The sequence below is a fragment of the Sinohyriopsis cumingii genome, chromosome 1 (assembly GCF_028554795.1).
Source record: "Sinohyriopsis cumingii isolate HCF-2022 chromosome 1, ASM2855479v2, whole genome shotgun sequence".
Lineage (NCBI taxonomy): Eukaryota > Metazoa > Mollusca > Bivalvia > Unionida > Unionidae > Sinohyriopsis > Sinohyriopsis cumingii.
In genome coordinates, this window is record NC_142961.1 from 75,833,279 (window position 1) to 75,858,042 (window position 24,764).

The window sequence follows — 24,764 nt, forward strand, 5'->3', positions numbered from 1 at the left end:
TATTACATTTGTAATGATAAAATATAAATATTAACTATTGCAACTAAAAACTACATAAGTGTCACACGATAAACCACACAGTTGATTGTATATATATATATATATATATATATATATATATATATATATATATATATATATATATATATATATATATATATATCTTTATTCCGTTCCAAATGTTTGCCCTTTTCTTATACCGTACACATTCTGTTTCAACGTGGCAGCCATGCCAGATAATAGTAGTTACCTATATGTTGGTCTTGCAATGACTGAATGAACGAGTTAATGGGATGGAGAGAGGGGTGTCTTCGACGAAGTCCTCCAGCAATGAATTACGATGAAAAGGGACATTAATTGATGTCCTATATTACGCATATAAACAACTTTGCTCTTTAAGAAACAAACAAGGAAGTAATTATAACCATGTATACCTAACGCAAGTTGCACACATGAAATCTGTATGTGGTCTTTGTTCAAACGAGAAAGTACTGTTTGTGATATTTAGGATGTATATGATAAGTGTACAACAATAGTATAGGCACATGCGCGTAAAGAAACACGTAATGCACGCGATACAAAAAATATAGCAGCGTATATGAATTTAATCGTACCTGGAAAGAATTCGGCCTCTGGTTTGTCATATTTAGCATACTTATCGCTGCTTGCAGCCCCTTGACCCCCACTTTCTGGCGCAAAAGAAGACATGACTGGAATATAGACGCAGCCTGGTGGAAAAGTAGTTTGTTATTAATTCGGCATGCACACCCCCCGGACGCGTATGCTATTGCCGGAGCGAAGTTTCCGATAAGATTATCCAAAGTTCATGAGCCGCCTGGTGTATATATATAGGACACTTATACTGCTCACAAAAAAGAAGGTTTATCCCAATCGTACTATAAAACAAACGTTGTTCGGAATACGATTCTTCTGTTAACAGCTCTATGATGACAGATGTTACTAAGAGCGGGTGACTATTGGTAAGCCATCGTGGCCACGACGTGGAAACGGTTCACCATCTCCAAGGCTCGAGAGAGCAATCCGAAGCAACTTTTCAATCGTGTCTCTGTAACTCACGTAACTGAGCCCTCCAGCTACGCTCAATCGAATTCTCAATTAACTGAAACCGAAACATCAATTTCACGTAACAGAAATAGCAGGCGATACACCAGGGACATAATGTGAAAACTGTTTCGCGTTTTCGATGCTCGAATACGTGGTCTCGGGAGAGCCGATAGGAAAATGCGTTTTATTGACATGATCGATTTTGAGCATTGCACATGCCAGTGAAAAGTATATTCTGACTTAATAGCGTAGTCGTACGTCGAGCGTTTCCACACTATGGCCTAAATTGTTGCCCTAGATCCCAGAAACGTGATACCTGTGTCTTGTTGTGTACTGACGATATAACCGTATACAATGGAAGGAACAGCTGCTGGAAAAGTGATAGGTGTGTCCTGTTGTATGCAGGAGATATAACCATATGCAACAGAAGGAACCGATAGCAATATGTTACCCATTACAGAAGCGAAATTTAAAGTACACACCACTTTACTTTCACTAGCCAAGGTTCCGATACGTAAACCCTATCCACACCATGGCATATCGAGTAGATATTTCTGTGCTTCAGGTCTGTGAATTTCATTGGATGCGGCGGCCAGCCACCGCATCCAAACAAACTCAAGTTTATCCAAATTTGAACACTGTCTCTACATGAATGATACAAGGAGGCTAGGGGATGCCAACAAAAACTGGAATGGACTCGTACATTTTAAATTTTCTACTGCCGGTCCGTGTTTGTACAAATACCTTTCACTCAAATACACCTGTAATGGCTTCTCTCTAGTACTTAGTCATACTTCGGATGCTAAACTTTAAAATTATCCTTTTGAAGTCGATTGCCTCCACTATTTTCGGCATATATGCAATGCACCGCTTTTACACACTATTGGTTAATTGGCATTACATACTAAGGGAGGCAAGTCATGAAATCCTATAGATGTCGCTTTAACAAAGCACTAAAATATCTGCTCGATCCGTCAAGTGTAGATTGGGCTTACATATCGGAACCTTGGCTAGCGAAGATGACACCACCTAGTCTGATAAATTAAGACCCTCCTCCCCGTGCTGATATAGATGAATGGTTTTTGTTCTCAGCATATTGGTATACGTCTATTTCTCGCAGCTTTTGAGTTACGGTCAGCTTATGGGTCCTTTTGGCGATATGTACAGAATATTTCCGGATCAAATCCTTTGTTTGACAAATTTTAAATATACGTGGAATAACACAATCCTACCTCCCGCAACTGTTTCTAAGGTCGTTGTTTGGACGTATTATGACTCTATGGTCTTAAAATAAGTAATAGAAAAGAGTGAGAACCAACAAGTTTTGCAAAATTCAACGAATAATCTATTTCCCTGGAATACCAAGTGAACAAATGTCAAAATGAACTTACAGTATTGCGAAATGAATCACAAATAATCATAGAATTTCGAACTCAAGTCCTAACGATTTAAGTTCTGAATAGAGTTTTAGTGGCACTCTATCTGCAGACTGATGTTACAAAAAGAACAAGAAAAAAGATCGACTAAATTGTTCAACTAGATTTATCTATATACAAGCTTAGGGGTCACAGCTCATTTTCCTATAACTCGCTACGTGACATTTTGCAAATATTCCACAACGTACAAAAACCCACCTGACCTAACCCATCCAGTGGGAAATAACTAAATTCTTCTAAGAACCCACCTGACCCATCAATGAGAAATTATAAACATGTATTATTATTATTAATATTATTATGATTGTAAACATCTATATAAAGGACTGTTTATAGACGTCTACACTCTTAATGTCTTCAAATAGAATTTTATACCCGTGTGCAAAATTAGCCAATATATCTTGATTATAGATGATCATTACAATTTTCAGACATGAACAAAAATTATACATAATGCAGATATAGCTATGCACCAAATGTTGCAAAATATATAGATATACATAACATCATAGTGATTTCTTCTGTACTGTTGACACACAAGTACATTACTGACTATCATTCGGAATACATTTGGAACTCCCTCGGATTACTAGAAACGATGGAATTCATAGAATTTTCACAGCACTGTAAGTTATTTTTAATTCTTTCACTTTGTATTTATAGCGGTTGCTACTGGTTGTGTGGTATTACGAGGTTGTACCTTCTTACAATATGTCCGTTTTATTAGGCTGTTGTTATCTAGAGGGTGATCGCCCTCAGTATAGTTGCTGCCCGGATCAAGTAAATATTAAAATAAAGTGTGAAACTTAAAGATGGAATAAATAGTTATCTGAGCAGATATTAAGAACAGAATGACACGATGGAAAACAAAAATTTGATCAATTACATAAACAACTGGGATAATACATTACATTAGGAATATTCACTTCTTTCTGAAATAAATCTTTCACCGAATTACAAACATAAATCTATTTATATAAATAGCCGACCTGTTTAAATAATATAATTAGTTGATCATATAATCGAGTGAACGATCGAAGTCGTTGCCTTGTACAACTTCATAACCTACTTATTCCGGTCCACTCCAACTTGCCCTTTTCTGACCTCCCTACTGTTTCGCCTCTTTTCGGCCATCACCATTGTGTGGGTAGGTGGATACGTAAGTATATACTTCAGTGGATACTTCCGTGGACATGTCTGTGAATGCTTCCGTGGATACGTCCGTGGAGCTATTTCCCCATACAAAATAAACAGAGACAACCTAAATATTCTGTCAGTTGTCCTACTGGGAACAGATCATTACTCCCCTCTCGTTATGTCAGGTATCGTTCTATCGGAATTCAAACAGACCAAGGGCTGTCTGGTCAAGCTAAACATGGCAGACCATAAACAAACTTAGTTTCACAAGATTAATGTACCTCCTAATGGCTATTTCCTTACTAAATCCCATTAAAATTACATAACGATTCCGTTCTCATCTCAGTTACTCAAATGAATAAATGAAATTCATTATATGACTTAACTACTTTATTTTCAGCGAATACACACATTCAAATCTTTATCATACTTGAAATCATCTAAGATTGGAGAATTCACAAGGATTCTCGTAACTGATATCAATTAATATTAATGCATAAAATTCTTAGATTCCTATAACAATCAAGACAAAAAATTCCAATAATTCGTCAAACTTATATAAAGAAGATCATTGTACGGATTCAGATAGATTAACTCGAAAACAATTACACTCATTTCAAGAGAATTTATGTACGGATTTAAACAAATAAATTTATGCAAACATAAACAATTAAATTCAAGCAAATCATTATATTGATATCAACGAATTACAAGAAATTGACGCAAACACATTGTGCTTTCAATTTTTGTTCGCTTCTACCGCCAGAATTGTGCCTGTTGACTTTCCGGACATCTGGTTCCTTTGACCTATGTTTTACGAGAGAATTTCTTCCAAATTCAGTCTCGGAGTCCCTTATATTTTACTCATGCAGGAAAATTGCAGACTAACTCGATTTTTCGATGGAGGCATTTTAAACCCAAGAATTTTTCGTGCGGGAACCACGTCCATTAATTAGCGCCAAAATTGTCTTGGGAACGTTTGGCGACAAAGATTTTTGAAAGTCGTGGGCACGTTTGGCGAATTTAACAAGGGGAATTTAACATGGGGAAATTTAACATGGGTGGGCCTATAGAGCAACAAAAAAATATTGGGACAGTACAGCGACTTAAAATAAAATATGAAGGATAAATATTAAAATATAAAATGGACTAAATTTTTAGACAAGATACAGTGGATTGGTCTTGAAAAGGGCCTTTTTTTTGTTAACATCATTCCGTTAACATTGAGGGCATCGCATAGGGCTTCTCTTTCTCAAACTTCTTCTGACTTCTGGACCTTAGATGAGGACTCTCTTCAGACAGTCTTGTTTCCACATATATCCTTCTTTTCCAAAAGCTGGTATTGGTGATCCGGATGATTGCCCATGATGATTTGACATACATGGGTAAGTCCGTGTGGAACAGCATCAACGATATGAGGGTAGCCGATTCAACGCTAGTCCACATCTTGTGACGAGAACAGGTGAATGGAATGAAGTGAACCGCAGTTATTTATAGTGGTAGAACGGATCGAAATGAATTGAGATTTTTCACCAAGCCTAACACGCGTTACATAATTCAGTCGCAGTGCGGAGTCTGCCTTCCAATCCGAAGAGAGCTACATGTGACGTCACATTTCCGATATAGGTGCCTAGCCTCTGTGCGCACTGAATCAATGCGACATTGTTTTGAAACATGACGGAAACTAAGAAGACAATGAATTGGGGCTCACCGGCCGTGGAGACGAGAAGCGATGGCATAGCAGTGGCTATCAAAGTCAACACAGGCTTACTTCCAGAAGAGACCGATTTCAATTGGAATTTAGTGGATTTTCTCTCATCTTCGCACGAATTTGTTCCGGTACCAGCACCTCCGCCACCTTACCACACGTCGAGGATTTTAAACAGGGACAGAAAGAAGAATTGGAGAAATTTTTTTTTTGTAACAGCAGAAAGAAGCAGAACAAGCTTTTCTCCTTCAACAGGAACAGCAAGAAGAAGAGGCAAGAAGAAGGAAACGACAGGAAGAAGAACCAGTAGCAGAGAAAAAACAAGGTCTAGGAGAGTAGGAGGGCAGGGAGAGTCAAACGGTGGTGGTACTCTTAGATATTTTGGCAGAGTTAAGGAATTTGAAACAAATGTATCATACTTTTTAATACGACCCAAGAGAAAAAGACCTTCCCGAGCCAAACAATCCAACCCCATTACTACACCTGAGATACCAGCCCATGTGATTTCTACCAAAATATCGACAGAAGCAAGACCAGAAGTAGGCCTTTGCCGTGGCAAAGGCTTAAGACAGTTAAAGCTGATTGCTTCCCGTTCCTGAGGCACCAGATTCTCTCGAAAAGAGATGCTAATTCAATTGCCAAAATCAATTAAAACTCAAAATCCTTTTTTTGTCCCATGATGTATGTGTGTGTGTGAGTGCATGAGTATAGGTCCGTATTCTAACACAACACTTTAAAAAGTTCATAGATTTCTTCTGTGTCTTTGTTCACCCTGTTTTTTGAAGTTCTTCACTTTCACAGGTTTTTCCTCTTCTTCCTCACTTTCTACTCGTCTTCTCTTTTTCTTTTTCTGGACGTGTCTGGGTTCTTACTTTCGGAACCCCTTTCTTCCTCTTGCTCCTGTTGTTTCTTAGGGAAATCCGAAGACAAATGTCCTTTCTCTTGACAATGATAATATGACCTTGACTTTAGTCTTTTCTGACACTTGTCTAGCTTTTTTGACGTTTGGACATTCTGTAGCCTAATGCCCTTCCTTCTGACAGATATAGCAATTATCTTGACTTTTACCTCGAATGGAGGGGAAGTAGTCCGTCGGCATCTCTGAAGAAAATTTTTGTATGACTCCTCGCAAAGCTCTGATCAGAAGTTCAATATGTGTTGGTTCTTCCATCGTTCTGGTAGGTTTGAATACTGGAAGGGAAGACACTAACCCTCTATATATGGAATACACTGGCTTGACATGGTCATAGGGATCCGTAGCTTTTAAAATTTAGTCATTTGACCATTTGCAGTCAAGATGAAACGATCGCATCATTTCGTGGAGAAAGGAGAAGAAAGTAAGAGGCAGAAACGTGACCTACTGACTCGCACAGTAGCTGAAGTCTTGGCTCAAATTCATGCCAGCGATTTTGAAGATGACATGAGTGAGCCAGAATCCAGACCCAGAGAGTCTATACGCAACCAGAGTCCACTACCATTAACCCCTGTAAAGTACTACCACATTCGGGAGACGGAAAAGGGCTCCCCTAGAAAATTTAGAACCACAGCCTACACGTACACGGTGGAGTTTAAAGATTTCAAGTGAGACGTACCGTTGGAAAAAGCAGAGGGGTTCATCACCCAAGTGTAGGATTCTTTGTTAATCACATTGCAACGACAATGTCAAGCAAAAGAAGACGATCGCTTGAGATTTTCCGTTGATCACGACAGTCTGATGTCGCCTGTTTGGATCGAGTTTAGCAGTGCATCAGAAAAAGCACCTTCCAAAATCATCGACAAGATTCAACACGTGCAACAATTCAATGACAAGTTTCACATCACCGACGGAAAAGCGACACTGTTCATGACCCACATGTCTCTTCCCCAAGGGACCGGAGGCAAAAAGGTGTTTTTGGTGGACGACCTTCTCAGCACCAAAAAGAGCCTCATCCAAATTAAAAACCCTCAAGACAAGATGTGGTTAGCCCGTACCGTCGTGGTGGGATGAATGTATGCCGACAGGAACGAAACGGTAGAATGGAAAAAATCCTGGAAAACTATTCAATGATCGTACCAAGCCAAACAACGAAGAGAAGCAGAACTCTTGTTACAGCAAGTGGGGCTGTCCAAAGACACCCCCTGTGGCATTCCTGAAAAGCAAAAGTTGCAAGACGTCTTGGCTCCACGCTACACCTTGAAAGTACACCCTGAGGAAGTGCACGGACCTCTGTTGTGTCGAGGCGAAACTTTCAAAGATGGAAAATACATTCACGTCTATTATCACGATAAACATTTGGATACCATTATCAGTATCAATGCATTCCTGGGATACAGTTATTACTGTGAGAAATGTGACTATGGCTATAACAATCGAGAGCAAGACAGGCATTGTGGATCGAAATGTGAGGGATTTTTGGCCTATCAACCCTGCTGGACGAAGGATAAGAACGAGAGCATTGCCTCCATGTCAACGCACTTTTCTCAGACCTACCTGTTACCAATAACATCTGAAGACGCAAGGTTCACAGCGAAACGTGCTTGCCAACTCCTGAGATTGTGTCCTACTTGTGGACAAAGCCTACGTACCAATGTTGCCAAGGCTCACGTGTGCTCAGGAAAGAAACTATGTCACATTTGTCACCAAATCGTGGACTTTGAACACGAATCCTACATTCAAAAATATCATTCCAAACATCAATAGGAAGATGACCAGAAGAAAGGCAGTTTCATCTTCTTCGATTTCGAATGCAGGCAATAGACCGGTATTCACATTCCTAATTTCTGCGTGGATCATCGAGCGTGTGAGAAGTGTACCCATGAGCCTATCTTTAGTCATTGTCCTCACTGCATAAAGATTTCTGGAGGACGTGAACAAATCTTTCGTAGATCAAACACACTGTCCGATTTCGCCAAATGGATATTTGACCCCATCGATGAGACGTGGAACCAAGAGAACATTGAACATTACGGAGATTGTCATCGCCATGCCATGGTTATGACTCACAATTTCTCGGGGTACAATGGAAAATTTCTTCTCAGATACTATACGGAACAAAGTACCGAACGTCTTAAAGTCACTTTGGATGGAGCCGAACTCATCTACATGCAACTGGGACAAGTACGATTTGTAGATTCGATGAGTTACTTGGCCATGCCATTGAGTTGAATGCATAAGACGTTTGGAATGACATAAATGGCAAAAGGCTATTTCCCGCGCTTTTTCAATATCGAAGCCAATTAACAAGCCATTCTGCCCCATTTGCCTGAGTATCACTATTACGACTCCGTTAACACGCGTACCGAACAACGAGAAGCACTGTACTCTTGGAACCACTCTCACGCCTCGGACCCCTTCGACTTTCAGGAAGAAATGTTAAAGTATTGTCGTTCATGGAACACAGAGGGATCGATCCCTTGAAAGAAGCCTGCACCATTGCCAAAGCATGTTCCTTAGTGTACCGCAAACGAGTCATGCCTGAAAACACCCTGGCTGTCATTTGCCCTCAAACGACGAACTTTGTCAAAACGTCAATACTCGGTCAAAGCCTTACGCTGGCTACGTTACTTGTGCGACAAGGAAGAAAAATGGACCCAACATGCCCGAAACGGAGGATGTGAAAAGACTATCGGAACATATTCAGTGGATGATTGGGACATAGAAAACTCCAGGATCGTGTACGAGTTTAACGGTTGCTTATTTTATAGATGTCCCATCTGTTAAACTCAACGTGACACCAAAACTGAGATTTTATAACGTACCATGGAAGACTTTTACCAGGCCTCTTGTCAGCGACGCTTGAAGTTAGAACAGGAAGGATACCAAGTAGTGGAAATGTGGGAACATGAGTACTATCATCGTTTGAAGAAAAACGGTCCCAAGTTTAAAGCATCGTGGAAAGTTACAAGTTGGTGGACCCTCTGAATCCACGGGAGAGTTTGTACGGGGAACGGACGAATTTTGTTTGCTGAACCAAGCTGACGAGGAGAAAGGAGAAGAAATCGAATAATTGGACGTGTGTTCGCTGTATCCCTACGTGTGCAAATATTGTCACTTTCCTGTAGGGCACCCGCAATTGCTAACGGAACACATCGACGTGGAAAACATTCGACAATACGAAGGATTGATAAATTGCAAAGTCTTGCCTCCAACGGACTTGTACCATCCTGTTTTACATCACTGATGTTTCCTTTGTGCTGTACTTGTGCCGAAACGTGTAACCAAGATTTACTTTGTGAGAACACCCAGGAAGAACGCGCCTTGACGGGAATGCGGATCAGCGTGGAATTGTTTAAAACTCTGGATCTGGGATACCAGTTATTAGAAGTGTACGAAATGTACCGCTTTCCCAAGACAGAACAGTGCCACAAGGCATTTTTGCAGACTACGTGGATGCTTTTTTGAAACTGAAATAAGAAGGCAGCGGCTATGCTTCCTGGTGCCACACTCCCGAAGGCCAAAATAAATTCAAAGAGAAATACTTGGAGCAGGAAGGTATCGCATTAGAGCACGAAGAGATAAACGAAGGAAAGCGATTGTTTGCTAAAGTGATGTTAAATTGCTTGTGGAGGAAAATGGCACAACGACCGTGTTTACCCAAGACGAATTATTTGACAGAACCTTTCCGCTACTTTCAGATGATTCACGACAAAACCAAATACATGAAACATGTGAACGTCCTTCGTGAGGACTTGCTCTTGGTAAATTACGACGAAGAACTGGACTTTGTAGAGGCCGATGAATTTGGAAATGTCATCATTGCGGCCTACGTGACAGCCCACGATTGCTTAAAACTGTACGAAGTTTTAGAACTGTTAGGAGATCGTGTGCTGTCTTTTGACACAAAGAGTTGCATCTACATAGATCTCCTGGGTCACTGTTACCCTAACATCAAAGGAGACCGTTTAGGTTCCTGGATGGACAAGTACCCCAATGACAACATTCTAAGTTTTGCTAGTGGCAGTCCCAAAAATTACGGCTAAGAATACCGGGACAAACAATGAAAAGTGCACACCAAGTGTAAAGTGAAAGGATTGAATCTCAATTATTGTATCAGTAGAGTGGTGAACTTTGGGGTCTTGAAAGAAGCCTTGCAGCCTGGAAAGAATAAATATTTTAAAGTGACCACCTACGAACCTGACAAGATTGTACATTAGCCACACACCAATTCGTCATTCGGTCCTTGGAAAAATTGTATCAAATTGTGTACCACAAGCATGTACGGCTTCCCATCCACATCACGTTACCGTACGGTCACGTGGATATTGGCTAGCATATAATGGGTTAAACATCCAAGACCGATACTTCATTGTGAATACAAACGCCAAGCGTGAAAGATGAATCCTTTTAAACAGCAAGTATCAAGCGAGAGATGACTCAAGTGCGATGCTGTGCCTTGCGATTGCAAGGATTCTGTAAGCTGTTACCTCAGCGATTCAGTACCACATCATGGGAACTTTGCTATGAGTACTTCAACAGGACATCATGGGAACTTTGCTATGACTACCAACACCACTACAGATATCTTGGAAAGTGATGCTGTGCGTGTCAAACCTGACGGATGCGAAATCGTGGATCCTTTACTGGTTTTCATAGTGGATGTCATCCTCCACGTGCAACCATACAGCTACCACCATACTGATGTTATCCAACACCAAGTAAACTACATACAACGGTAACCTCATCAAAATGAACCCGTACAAGACGAATATTCGTTCCCTATGCATTTGCCGGAATATTGAAACTTTGAAATCGAGTCTAAATGTTCCAAAGAAAATGGCCAAAATATCTGGGAGGACCTACCCCGGAAGAATTAGCCAGAGCCGGATTTATCTACTTGGGCAAAGGTGACAAAGTGAAGTTCTTCAGTTGCGGTGTGTCACTTCATGAGTGGGAGCAGAATGATTCGGCTTACCTTGAACATGCTAGATGATCTCCGGATTGCCATTACCTACCTTTAGTAGGACGACCTCAGTAATCTCTGGACGGATACTTTACAAGAGTACATTCGTGGTTTGCCTGAGGAGTTGAGAGAACGCATTTAGCGAGAGCTGGTCAAAATACAAGTTCAACGTAAAGAGCAATTGCATCCGTTACTTCACCGATGTTTAAACCACTGGTACCTGATTGATATAAGAGGATAGATTCAGACGAAAATGTTTCAGTGGTCAGACATTGATCACTCACGGACAAGAAGGATTAAATTTTTGTTAGTGATTTTTTTTACTAAGAGGTAGACATACTGCAACGAATTTCACAAGAAGAATTAAAGGATTATCAAAATCTTTTACACAACGTAAACTTAGTTCAAGAGGAAACTTCTGAACGGCGTGTGATATGCACGTTAGTTACTGAAACATTTAGATTCGTCACTGGAGTACGATCATCTCTGTAGAAACTACACGTATTGCTTTCCAAAAAGAGGGTATGAAACGAGCTAGTATGCTACGATCTTTATTAGCTGTGATAGATCAGATTTCATAAAAGTAAATCAATGAGAGTATTCAAAATGTGGAGGATTACCAACACTTATTGCGAGAATTGTTTCCCATGAATTGTGGTCGATGTGTGGTGTGTGTCTTAGTGACCTCCTTTTTGGGATTTCGTTTACCATCTGATTCCTTATTGGCTCTTTACGAACATTACTTACCACCAAATAAAACATGAAAGTGGTCCCTTTAAATGTCCACGAGAGACTCATTCTATTAAAAGCCTTGCGTTTTCATCTGGATACTTCTCGACCTCTACGGGAAAAAGATTCGTCAACTTTTAGGTATTGAAGATGTGTACGACGATGCGTGTGTAGCTTGTGCTTTTCACCTCATTGGACAGATGTACATGAATGGAAAAGTTGGGGCTTCGAGGTTTGGACCAAAGAAGTGGCCCATTATGCCCAATAGTTGCGATCCTAAAAATGTCCAGTGAAAAAGCAACTTTTAAAACTGTGTTAGTGACAGTGCCAGAAGAAAAACCCGTCACCGTGGAAAACCACTCCTTTTAGGGCAGGACTGTCATAGACATTCCCAAAAGACCATTCCAGGACGACATCTGCATGACAGTACCCAATGTAGAGAGTGTAAGAACATTACACACTGTCCCTATGACACCGTTGTTACCAAAAACTTGTTGTACAGTGACTTGTTTATATTCCACTTTGATCGTTGTGATGTGTATTTTAATGATGTACCTAACCATTTGGCTTTTATGTATTTTTGTCTTTTGTGTTGTTCCATTTTAAAGATTGAAACAAACGTGTCCTGAAAAAAGTATAAAACTATTGTCTTGTTTGTCTGTCTTCGTGTCAAAAGTGACATTCCCTCCACTACTATGGCTACATATTACTGTCTCTGCTCCCTCTTTCTCCACTTTCAAAGTCATCGACAAAAACTTAGATTGTACCAGTTGTGAGGCCTTGTATCTTCGCCATCCCTTTAGCATATTAATTGCCGGACCTAGCAATTCAGGCAAAACCGAATTTGTCAAACGTTTGATCGAACATAACCATCATTTGATCGATCGTCCACCTCAACGGATCGTCTGGTGTTACAAAGAGTGGCAATCGGCGTACAGTCTCTTGCAAGAAAATCAAGGTGATTCCATCGTGTTTGTGGAAGGCATTCATGGCAAAGACGACGGAACAGTGTCTGACCAAATTTAAACCCATCTGGTCATTTTCGGTGACATGTTAGGAGAAGACGAAGAAATTAAACTGTAACTTACGCGCAAAGGGCATCATCGTAATTCCAGTGTCATTTACATCACTCAAAATTTGTTTCAACAAAGTAAAGCCCATCGCAACATCATTGTCAATGCTCATTACATGGTCTTGTTTAAAAGCCCTAGAGATAACTCGCAAGTGCAAGTCTTAGCCAAACTGTTAGGAACGCCTTGGTTGATATATGCGTACGACGATGCTTCTCAACTCCCACACGCCTATTTACTCGTTGATTTAAAACCATATAATCCCGATTATTTGCGATTTCGTACCCATTTGTTTCATCACTGATGCCAAGACGGAGGGCCTATGGTGTACAAGTCCCTGTCGACTTAACAAAAAAATCTATAAAAACCTCTGACACTTTTGGTCTGTCTCACACAGCGTCAACGTGACGACCCTTCAGTCTTATCTTCACGTCAAATTGATTCGTGCCTTGTACAGCATAAGTGGCGAAAAAATCCACAAATTCCAAATCAAAACAAACGATTTTTTGGCAAAAACAAAGTAACCTTGACGCAACTGGCTGATCCTTGCATCGACACTCAAACCAAAATGCAAATCACTTTGAAACCTGGAGGTAGCGGTTCTCACGGAAGTGTAATTATTCGCTCCCTCTTAAAATGGGATCCAAACGCCCAAAAATCGTCCCCAATAAATAAAAACACTCCCCAACGTACCCAAGAGAAGAAGAAAAGATCGACAGTGTCAAAACCATGTCACAGCCTCAGATAAAGAAAAATCAATAGAAACAGCTTCTACCCGCAATAGGCACTTCGGCCAGGACGCAACCTTACATTTGCAAACCACGACCTTCAGCAACTGTTACCGCGTATCCAGTAGGCTCAGGTTCTTCCACTTCTCCGTTGCTGTTGCTGCCAGCCAAAACCGTCCTTCCTCATTTGATGAAACAATGGAATCCCGCGTATCCAAGAACTTCTTTATGCAGCGTGGACACCCTCTTCTTCTTTAATGCAGTGGCAGCTGCTCACAAAGTACCTGCACCCAAAATCAAAGTCCAAGAGAGATCGGGCATGTTACAGATTTTACTGGATTTAACCAAGCAAGAACTGTCCTGATTTAGTCCTTTGCGAAGCCCTTCACGATACGTGATGCCTGTCATCAAGTTGATACGACGTAAAGACAATCAGAGGCGACGCATTCCAGTATTAAAAAGACCTGAGACGAATGATGGGGATCAGAGTTTTTGTGCTCCTGAACACCCAAAGATGTCCCCTCAAAGAAGTGCACATCGTCATCATCGACCTTCTTATGTCGAAAAAGGAAAAGTAAAAATACAAGGACAGTCTCGTCATCCCAAACAAAAACGCTTAGCCAAGCATCGACGTCACCCAAGAAAAGACCAATCGTCCTAAGAAAAGGAGAAGTCAGCAAAGGGGAGTATTTTTGGCATAGAAGATATGGTCAATCCGTTTAAACAACACCTTGAACAAAAAAATATAAAAGGACGCGTGTCAAGCCATGAACTTCAGTGCATTTTTGTGTGTGCTGCTGAACGCCCACAGATGTTCCCCCAAAGAAGTGCACACTGTCACCATCGTCGTTCTTCTGTCCAAAAAGGAAATGAAAAAAATAAAGGACAGACTCGTTATCCGAATAAAATTTTGGCCAAGCATCTACGTCACCACCAGAATAGATAAAGTCGTCTAAAGAAAATGAGGAGCGACCAAAGGGTAGGATTCTTTGGCGAATTCGGAAAATACATCGTCACCTTTTTGACGAAGCGACAGTGCAATAAAAGATAAAAGAGTGTGCCAATTCATCGACGTCAGTGTATTTTTTGTATGTTCCCCGGTACCAACAAACAAACAAAGATGTCACTCCTAGAAAACATCCTTCTTCACCCCACCCCCAACGGAAAGAAAAGGAAAGGACTTCCTCGTTTAGTCAAACATGGGGACCTGTTGTCCGTCCTGTCCAAAGCCTCTTCACCCATGTGAAAAAACCCTCATTCAAACAGCCTCCAAAGGCGTCATCGATACCGTGAGCGAATGTTGTCTGAATGTCTTGAAGGACACGATACCTTTGTCTCCATATCAGAAAAAAATGCTTAACCAAACATCGACACGTTCTTCGCCAAATGGTCCAAAAGAAAATCCCCATCCGTCAAAAGAAAAAGATGTTGGTTCAGCGCGGATGATTTTTACCCCTGTTAGCACCTCATGCCAAAGCAATAGTTTGGCTCGCGTTCGGACTCCTGGGAGATATTTTAACCATGCTTCCAGGAAGATAAAAGGGACCTAAGGAGTTAAAAGATCGTTGACGTGGCCATTGAAATCGGATGGAAGGACGAAAACTGACTTTAGTGCCTTACAAACGATGGATGGAATACAATCGATGGCAAGAACAACGGACCTTCCAACCCTCATTTGACCGAGATGTCCCAGTTACAACACGAATTGCAATCGTTGATGGATTGCAGCGATTTTCCAGAAACGGAAAAATTTCAACGGTACGGTCAACTCTTTCACCAGAAAGCTTCAGACGAAAAAGCTCTACCAACTCTGAAAGATTTTAAGGCCGTGATGAAAATTGTATCACCATCACCACCACCACTCTCAGTGGTCAAGACAGACGCAGCCCCACGGATGTCAGAGGAAAAGAGGCACGAGAAGTCTTTCAAGCACCACCAGCAGCTCCAATCCCTAGTAAGATTGCAGCGCCTTGTTGACTCCTTCCCACACCACTCAACGAGAACTCAAAACTTGGGTTAAAACGATATGTACATTTCTCCTTTAACAGAAGTGCAGAAGAAAAAAAGGAAACCAGAAGTGAAAAAAGAAAAGAAGACCAAACCATCCCAGTACCACCACCACCACTACCCTCGACTTCCAGTCCCATGGCACATCGGACATTTGAAGCCGTTTCCAAACCACCATTTCGCTCCATCCAAAGTAGCAGCGAAGAGAGGGTGACTTATTGAAAAAATGGAGAAGGTATTAGTCAGCATTTACTACGATCGATCCCATCCTGCAGGTTACGGAGGATTTCAGAAATTGTATCGTACTGCCAAAAGCCGCCTGAAAAGTCTCCTTTTACCTCAAGTGCAACGATGGCTACAAGAACAAGCCACGTACACCTAACACAAACCCATTCGACGAAAATTTTCCAGAAGTCGCACCCGAGTGGAAGGCATAAATCATCAATGGCAAGCCGATTTAGCTAATGTCTCTCATTTGGCCACCTACAATTGTGGCTACAAATATTCGATTTGTGTCATCGACGTCTTTTCTAAATTTGCCTGGGTCATGCCATGGACTTCCAAATCGAGCAGTGAGTTAGTGCAAGCCCTTAAACTGGTGTTGGAACAAAGTGGTAGTCACCCTCTTCGATGCCAAACTCACAAAGGCATCGAATTTCTGAACCAAGCTTTCAAAAAGAATTAAAGAAACCTGACATTAATTTTTTTCACCACCGAGAATCCCGAAACCAAAACCAGCATCGTGGAACGTTTTCAACGCACCTTGAAAGAACGCATCTAGAAATATTTTACGCATCAACACACTCTCAAGCACATCGAAATCTTACCGTACCGGGCCTAAGCGTAGAAACAATCTTTCCATCGGAGCATCGGATGTGCCCCCAAAGAAGTGACTCCCGATAACGAAGTGACTGTGTTTCAGCGCCTGTTTGGTACGTCCCCGACGGTGGCTGTCCCCAAGAAAGGTGGAGTTTTGGCAGCAGGAGACTGCGTGCACACTGGCAAAACCAAACGCACATATATATAACGACAAAGGTTACTTACCCAACTGGACCACCGAACTGTGAAAACGCCGTGTCAAAGAAGTCAAAGTACGTTGGAAAGGATATCCTCTCACTTTTGATTCTTGGATCGACGCTTTGCAAGTCATCGACTATAAAAAGAAGTGACCATCATGCCATTCCACACAGCCTCAGCTACAGCTACCACCGCAGTGACTACTCCTTTACCGAGTTCGTCTCTGCATGATCTACAAAAGCAACCCTTGTGGGTGTGGTGTGGAGAACGTGTGCCTGAAATACAAATAGTCTTTCTCTGCCAAATCTTTGTGGTGTATTGTGTCATCGGTGTTGCGATTGCCAATGTGAGTTTGGAACAAGGAGACAAACAATTGTGGACCATTTTACTGAGCAGTTGAATCGGTTACCTTCTTCCGAATCCTTCCCTGAAATACTCCTCTAACGGTGACAACGGGAGTATTGCGCCTAAGGTAAGTCACCCTTCCAAAAGTCACCATTCCAACAACAATGCTTCTTTAAACATTCTTCTCACGTCGAGTGAACTCTGGAATTATGAATAACAACAACCAATTTTACTTAACGTTACTCAGTGACAGTTCCATGGAGGTGTTTCACATCAATACCGTGTTCTATTTCACAGCCAAATTACCCCAGGCCATCCAATGAGATCACGAAGCCCTTTGGGAAGTAGCTTTGGTGGAAATGATTCGCCCTACACAAATCAAAAACATCACTGAAAAGAAAAACACTTTTAAGGTCTAGACGCCCAAGTGCAAGAGTACTTGGATAACAACCTATCCCTCAATACTGCACAGTACACCTATACTGTGAAAATTCCGGAAGGCTGTTATTTTAGCGGTCAACAGATTAAATGCATTGTTTGGTAAAGCCTTGGAGAGAAAACAAAAGAGTGTCATCCTGGAGTACCACAAAGTAGCTCGTCGCCTACTGATGAAATTTCCGGATAACAAAACGTTGGCCATTCAGTTTTGTCCGGAATTGTTTGACATTTTGGGTGGGAATGTCTAGATGATTCAGCCAGGTAAGTTAGTACCATTCATCATCAACAACTTGAATTTTGCAAAGTATTTTATATCCCCTGTAGACCTGAACCAAGGACTCAATTTTATTTTTTGTGTACTCTGATGTGGTGGAGTACAACGTGGTGGGACACACATCCGTGCCATTACTGCGTTCCATTCCTTTCAAAGTGGATTCTGGCACGACCACTGATCAGGAAGGTGGAACCAACTATCACGTTCACCGCGAATTCGTACATCCTCATTATTTGTCAGTCATTACGTCATATTTTGACACAGTCAACATTGCTAAAAAGGAGATCTGGGACAAAATATTCAATTCACCAAAGGGAAAGTCAAAGTGAAACATTTTCGAAAACAATTCTCTGACGACTCGTAAGTCATGTGCCCTGTGTACCAAGGAGTCGCTAGACAGCGACGATAATGTTTAAGAGATATGCTAAAACGGCCTTTCGTTCGGTGGGCCCCGTGTTGAAACCGACTGCATGCCTTGAAAGATGCCGCGTTGACGAAAGGCACAGAAATTCTCCAAAAAGTCATCATCGACAAACAAAATCCCAAAACAGCTTTCTTGATAGCAGGCAAAAATATCTTGCTTCAAATGGGCAAAGACATTTTGGGCCAACGAGAAACTCATATAAATGCCCTGAACGCTGCCGAGCCAGGCATTCTTACTTCCCTGACGCCACAGCAAGGACAAGACAGAAAGAGACGACGAAGACACCCCTCCAGATGACTTCATACGCTCAGAGCTAGAAAAACCAATAAACGAAGAACCGCCTGAAACTTAGATTTTTTGATTATTAAATGATAGAGAAAAACTATGCAGCGAGGGTCTTGTGCCTGTTCCAAGTCGGAACTGGATTCGTTTGCTATGCCACCCACCATGATGACGATGCAAGAACCCCAGTGGGTAGAATTTCATCCCGTCTACTCTTTGATGGATTCAGCTCCCATCGAGTTTGAAATTAAAGGACAGTCCGAATATTACATCGATCTGAATAGCAGTTACTTGTACCTGAAAGTCAATGTGATGAAAACGGACGACACTAGAAGCATATGCTAGAGTAGCTCTCGTCAACAATTTCATGCATTTCTTGTTCAGTGAAGTTGATTTGTACTTGAATAACAAACTCGTCAGCAGTAGCAAGGATACTTACCCTTATCGAGCGTACCTGGAAAATCTCTTGACGTACGGAAAAGAGGCCAAGAACACTCATCTGGATGTTTGCGTGGTATGGAAACCTGACACGCAGGCGAGGACAAGTTTAACGACACAGTCCTGGCAGCAGATGACGATCCTCACAATTTAGGCTTTAACGACCGTCGAAAGAAAATCCTGTAATGGCGTAGATGGATCGTTTGCATTTGGACATTGTTTTTACTGAACGCAGTGGATATCAGACTGAGACTGAATCTTAGCAGTACCGTTTTCCATTTGATGGTTCATGCCAACGAGTAAAAAACCATAATCCAAGAAGCCAGACTTTACGTGTGTCATGTGGAAGTGTTACCTAAAGCGGGAAACGACATCAGTCACACTTTGAGCTGAACGACTGCCAAGTATCCTTTAAGACGCGTGGAAGTGAAAACTTTCACCATTGCCTCTGGACTCCGATCCAAGATCGAAGATCTTCTTTTCCAAGGACAGTTACCCAAACGTTTCATCGTTGGCATCGTTAGTAATGCAGCCCTCAACGGAGTCCACGATCAAAATCCTTTCCAATTTAAGGACTACAGAGTGTCCAAGATCGAAGTCAGTCGCGATGGCAAGACCATGTGTACGAGACCTTTCGAACCTAACTTTGCCCAGAAGAATTACTTGAGGTCGTACTTGTCCCTGTTCGAAGGCATGGGACAGTTAGGGACCAATACCAGTCATGGGATTTCGTACGAAGATTAGGCAGGAGGTTATACTTTGTGGGCCTTTTATTTCAATCCAGACCAAGGTATTGACGAGGGACATTTCCACCCTATAAAATCTGGTCAACTGCGCGTGGAACTTCAGCTTGCAGAAGCTCTAGCCTACACGGTGAACGTCATCTTGCCGATTTCGACAATATAATAAACAGTTTAAAAGAAGACATTCTAGACTATTCGAAGCTATGGAGGACACGTACCTTCTCTGAATGATGTAGAACCTATGGAAATGGAATGGGAGGATTTCGTGGAAGCCGTGGAAGACGAAGGGGGCATAATGATGAAGTCCAGATGGCCAGAACAAGAACAACATTTAGTCTCCTGTTTTGGCAACCTCTTGGCAGAAAAATTACGGAATTGACTAAGAAAGATTACAATGGATGTCAAAACGATCATCCCATTTGACTTTAGCATGATAAATGTTTGATGATGAGTCAAGAAGAAAAATTGGACGAGTATCTGGACGAAGCTTGGAGTCTCATCTCGGAAGAAGCCGTGTTGCATCAGTGGTATAAAGACTTGTGTGATCAATCCTCTCCTCCACTGATTGCTCTAGAGATCCATCACATCGAAGCTCTCTTGGCTCAGAGTGCGGACACCAGGCGAAGAAACGGTTACTTGTCAGAGATTTTCAAGCAAAAATTCAGGATTGAATTGATTACTTTTCATTTCTTGTGGGAAAAAAACAAGAAAATAAAAAAATGGATACCAGGGAACTTTATTATCTTTTGAAAAACAATTCGTACACTGCTTCTTGGAATCCTGTCGTGTGTGCTGAATATGAACTTCCTCATCGCAAACCTCAAAGCCATAAATCTTATGTTATCAACACGGAGGAATGTCATCTCCCAGGAACCCTTTGGGTAGCCGTCTACTTCCCTAAAGAGGGTTGTGTGCAGTATTTGTATTCGTATGGATTACCACCTTTGCAAGACGCCATCATCAACTTTATGAGAATAAATGCCCAGATGACACGATTCAATAATGTGAAATTACAAGACACAGATTCCATGGTGTGTGGATAATATTGTGTGTATTTTCTTCATCAACGCAGTCCTGGATATTCGTTAGAACATTTAGCAACTTATTTTGATCGTAACCTATCTAGAAATGATGACAAAGTAGATCGATGGTTTTGTGACCATTATTGCTATATTTTGTTTTTAGCTAGGAAACGTTGTGTACATCAATGGCCCAAAAACTTCCATCAGTGGAAATCTAACTTCACTTCACAACGTTGTCAACCTTGTCAAAAATAGTTTGTTTGTTTTATTGCTAATTGTTGGTTGTTAGTAGTTTAAATAAAAATGTTGTGTTTTGAAAAAATGTGTCTGTCGTTTGTTTTAAATTTTATCATTATACATGCTCTTTCACTTCTCTCTATCCCTCATCCTAAGATAAACTCTATAGTATTCCGACCCAACAAAAATCGTATGGATGTTTTCTAGCGCGTCCGCGCTTGAACCATATAAAGCGATGCAGTCTCCAGTCTGACCATTGGATTGAATCCCCCCCCCCCCCTTAAATACCCAGCCTTGCTAGACACCAAGCTAAACACCAACATAGAAACAAAATATAAAAACAGAATATTATACTTAAAACAAATTGACAAATACAGTAAAAGTTGACACTAACATCTGAACATACATAAGAGGAGGAAAGCCGCGCTCGAACCCTGGAGTTAAAGCAGCAAGATACACTTAGGATGCTGCTAGCTAAAGAGCAAATACAGTGTAGTCACTTCACCACCGGACTCACCTCTTGGCGTAACCGGGCGGGGAATTAGGTGCGGAGGTAGCATACGGTTTACCGCCCAAGTAGGGTTGTGTACCGCCAAGCGCGGGCTGATGCTGCACCTGCACCTATCACCCACTGTAGCACCCTGGGTTATCGGGATGAATGACCGCCTAACCTAGGTCTTAATCAAACAGAACGGACGCCTCTGACAAGTCTATCGGGACCTGAATACTCAGCAAAGGGGCCCATATTCTCAAATAAATAATAAAATCAATAAATAACCTCCCCCCCCAAAAAAATCATAACACAATAGAAACAAGCATACACATAATAGGAACGAGGGGAAGAAAAATAAGTTTTTTTTTTCCACACTCTCTCTTCCTCCAGACTGATGCATGTGGCTAACAAACTAACCGTAACAACATTTGCACTAATCCAGGTCTGAACACAACATCAGAATATTACAACCGACCCATAAATTAAAGCGTATAAGGTGGCTAACCACCAGGCCCCATGGGAAATAAATTACAGCAACTAGTAAAAAGTAATATCCCATCTAAATTTAAGTGTTATAAGGTGACTCAAGCCCAGTCATCAGGCCCCTCCATACAAGGCGAAACCAAAAGAAACATACACAAAGACAATAATCTATTAACACATCACACGTAATGGCCACTCAGCAATTACATCAAACCAATTGCTCACAGAAAGTGGCAGAATGTTCTTTTCGAAAAAAAACACTGGACAACAAATTTTTACAAAAGTCATGTTACTGAAATAAAATTAGTCAATTCTTATCAATTTTTATGTGCTGAACACGAATATGACAGTCAAATTGCAAAATTGGCTCTAGTTTTTTTGTAATCTGCAAGAAATTAATGTTTACATAACGAAATGCATTCCAATAGTAAAAGGTCAACTGTAATAGCCTACCTATAAAAAATCAAGTCATTGACTACATCTTAGATTTCTTCGCCTGTCTCTTGTACAGCTGTTCGGGAGCATCTCTGAGGAGTGTCCAGCAGTAGTCAGCCAGCATTGTAGTGGACCATTTTCCCTGGTATCTTTGTTCCATTGTTGCGATATCTTGATGAAAACGTTCGCCGTGTTCATCACTAACAATACCACAGTTGCTAGGAAAGAAATCCAAATGGGAATGAAGGAAGTGAATCTTTAGAGACATATTGCAGCCAAGTTTCTTATACTTCATCAACATGTCTTCTACTAGTTCCTTATAGTTTTCTGCCCTAACATTTCCGAGGAAGTTTGTAGAAACTAGGCGAAAAGCATTCCATGCTTGTTTCGCGTCACCTTCCAGCAAGTTGTTGAACCGGTCATCTTTGAAAAGCTCTCGAATCTGAGGACCCACAAAAACTCCCTCTTTAATCTTTGCTTCGCTGAGTCGAGGGAATTTTTCATGCAGGTATCGGAATGCTGGCAAAGTCCGGTCAATGGCTTTCACGAAGTTCTTCATCAAACCTAGTTTGATGTGAAGGGGTGGTAGCAAGATTTTCTGAGCCTCAACCAGAGCTGGGTGTTGGATATTCTTCTCTCCAATGGCTACATTCTGCCTGTGAGTCCATTCCTTCCTCATGTAGTGCATTTCCCTTGCTCGGCTATCCCACTCGCATAAGAAACACATGTATTTTGTATATCCTTGCTGCAGTCCCATTAAAAGGGCAACTACCTTCAAATCACCACAGAGGTGCCAGCTGTACTTGTTATACTCAATGGAATTCAGTAGCTGCCTTAAGTTATCGTATGTCTCTTTCATGTGGACAGCATACGCTACTGGAATAGATGGAAGAATGTTTCCATTGTGCAAAAGCACAGCCTTGAGACTCAGTTTCGAAGAGTCCACAAATAGTCTCCATTCTTGTGGGTCATGAGTGATTTTTAAAGCATTCATGAGGCCCTCAATATCGGAACAGAATATCAGATTACTTTCCTTTCTGAAGAAAGGCTCCAATTGCTGGTGGCGCTTTCGATATGCAGTAATTGTGACATCTTCTTCTAGAAGATTCCATTGTTGGAGTCTTGATCCTAGCAATTCTGCCTTGTTCTTTGATAAGTCCAAATCACGAATCAGGTCATTTAGTTCTTCCTGTGTTATTCTGTGTGGGGTTGATGATGCACCACAGTGAAAATCTGGATCACTGCATGCTGATGGACCAGGAGAAGAACAGGTCGACTCACCTTTGTCTTCGTCAGATGAATCAAGAGAATATTCTGCTGGAGGTTCTGGAATAGGAAGTCCCTCACCATGTGGAACTGGTCTCAATGCAGACGGAATGTTTGGGTAGACTATTCTCGACTTCTTTCGCTTCGTTATTCCGCCGGAAAGAGGAGGAACCAAGCAGAAGTAACAGTCATTTAGGTGGTTGCTTGGCTCTCTCCACACCATTGGGACTGCAAACGGCATTGATGACCTTTTGCAATTCAACCACTGTGAAAGCTGTGTTGTACATGTAGCACAGCATATATGCGGAGCCCAAGGCTTGTCTTGGTCACCAACCTTGCATCCGAAGTAAAGATGATATGCCTTCTTCACTTGAGAATTGATACTTTTCTTCTGGTTGGCAAATGTCACTTCCCCACAAATATAGCAAAAATTGTCCGCGGTATTAACATACTTTCGAGGCATTACTGTTCTTTATTGTACGTAAATGGATACAATAATAAGTTTTATGTAACAGTAGCTTGAACTGTCTCGCACAACGTCTAAAATATTTTAAATGCTGAACCTATCTGATTGGGCTTTATATAGTACACTGCTTACGTCAGCTTCAGCAGCCGCCTGGCATTAGTATAATAGGCCTACACATGTATAGTACACTGCTGACGTCAACTTACTTCAGCAGCCGCATGGCATTAGTATTGCATTGCATCAGAAAATGATGCAATCAACTGTGGATGATGTGAGCATGATGGTATTATGCAATGTTACATCATTATTCCGGATGTTGCTGCAGTCCTACTGGAGAAATTTACACAGTGAAACATAGAAAATGAGGTATATGAATATCTTCAAAACGAGAGCCAATACAAATTTTTCACGGTTATATTCGTGTTCGGCACACCAAAATACTACAGATTAGGGCCTTTTCAAGTCAGTAATGATTTCACTGTTGACCAGTGAAATCATTCTCGTGGTAACAATCAGCAAAGAAGAGCACAATATCAAAGGAATAAAGGTCGTCAGTCATCAAGCCAGAAGCGACCCGGAAGTCAAGTAAACAGCAGTCAGCCTAACTCCGGACGAAGTAACAACCCAGAAGATCAACCCAGA

The 24,764-nt window shown here is 41.4% G+C and overlaps 2 protein-coding genes across 2 annotated transcripts in view; both read right to left on the bottom strand.

The window, feature by feature from the left end:
* The window catches only part of LOC149807144 (uncharacterized), a 58,411-nt gene extending 57,337 nt beyond the window's left edge, over window positions 1-1,074 (bottom strand). Inside the window, exon 1 of the mRNA XM_089962715.1 lies at window positions 615-1,074. Within this exon, the coding sequence (XP_089818841.1) occupies window positions 615-708 (94 nt within the window). The 5' untranslated portion in view covers window positions 709-1,074. The remainder of the gene's footprint in view (window positions 1-614) is intronic.
* LOC149807145 (uncharacterized) overlaps window positions 1-24,082 on the bottom strand; it is an 80,999-nt gene extending 56,917 nt beyond the window's left edge. Inside the window, exon 1 of the mRNA XM_089962705.1 lies at window positions 22,215-24,082. Within this exon, the coding sequence (XP_089818831.1) occupies window positions 22,431-23,897 (1,467 nt within the window). The 5' untranslated portion in view covers window positions 23,898-24,082 and the 3' untranslated portion in view covers window positions 22,215-22,430. The remainder of the gene's footprint in view (window positions 1-22,214) is intronic.
* Between the last annotated feature and the right edge of the window lie 682 nt (window positions 24,083-24,764).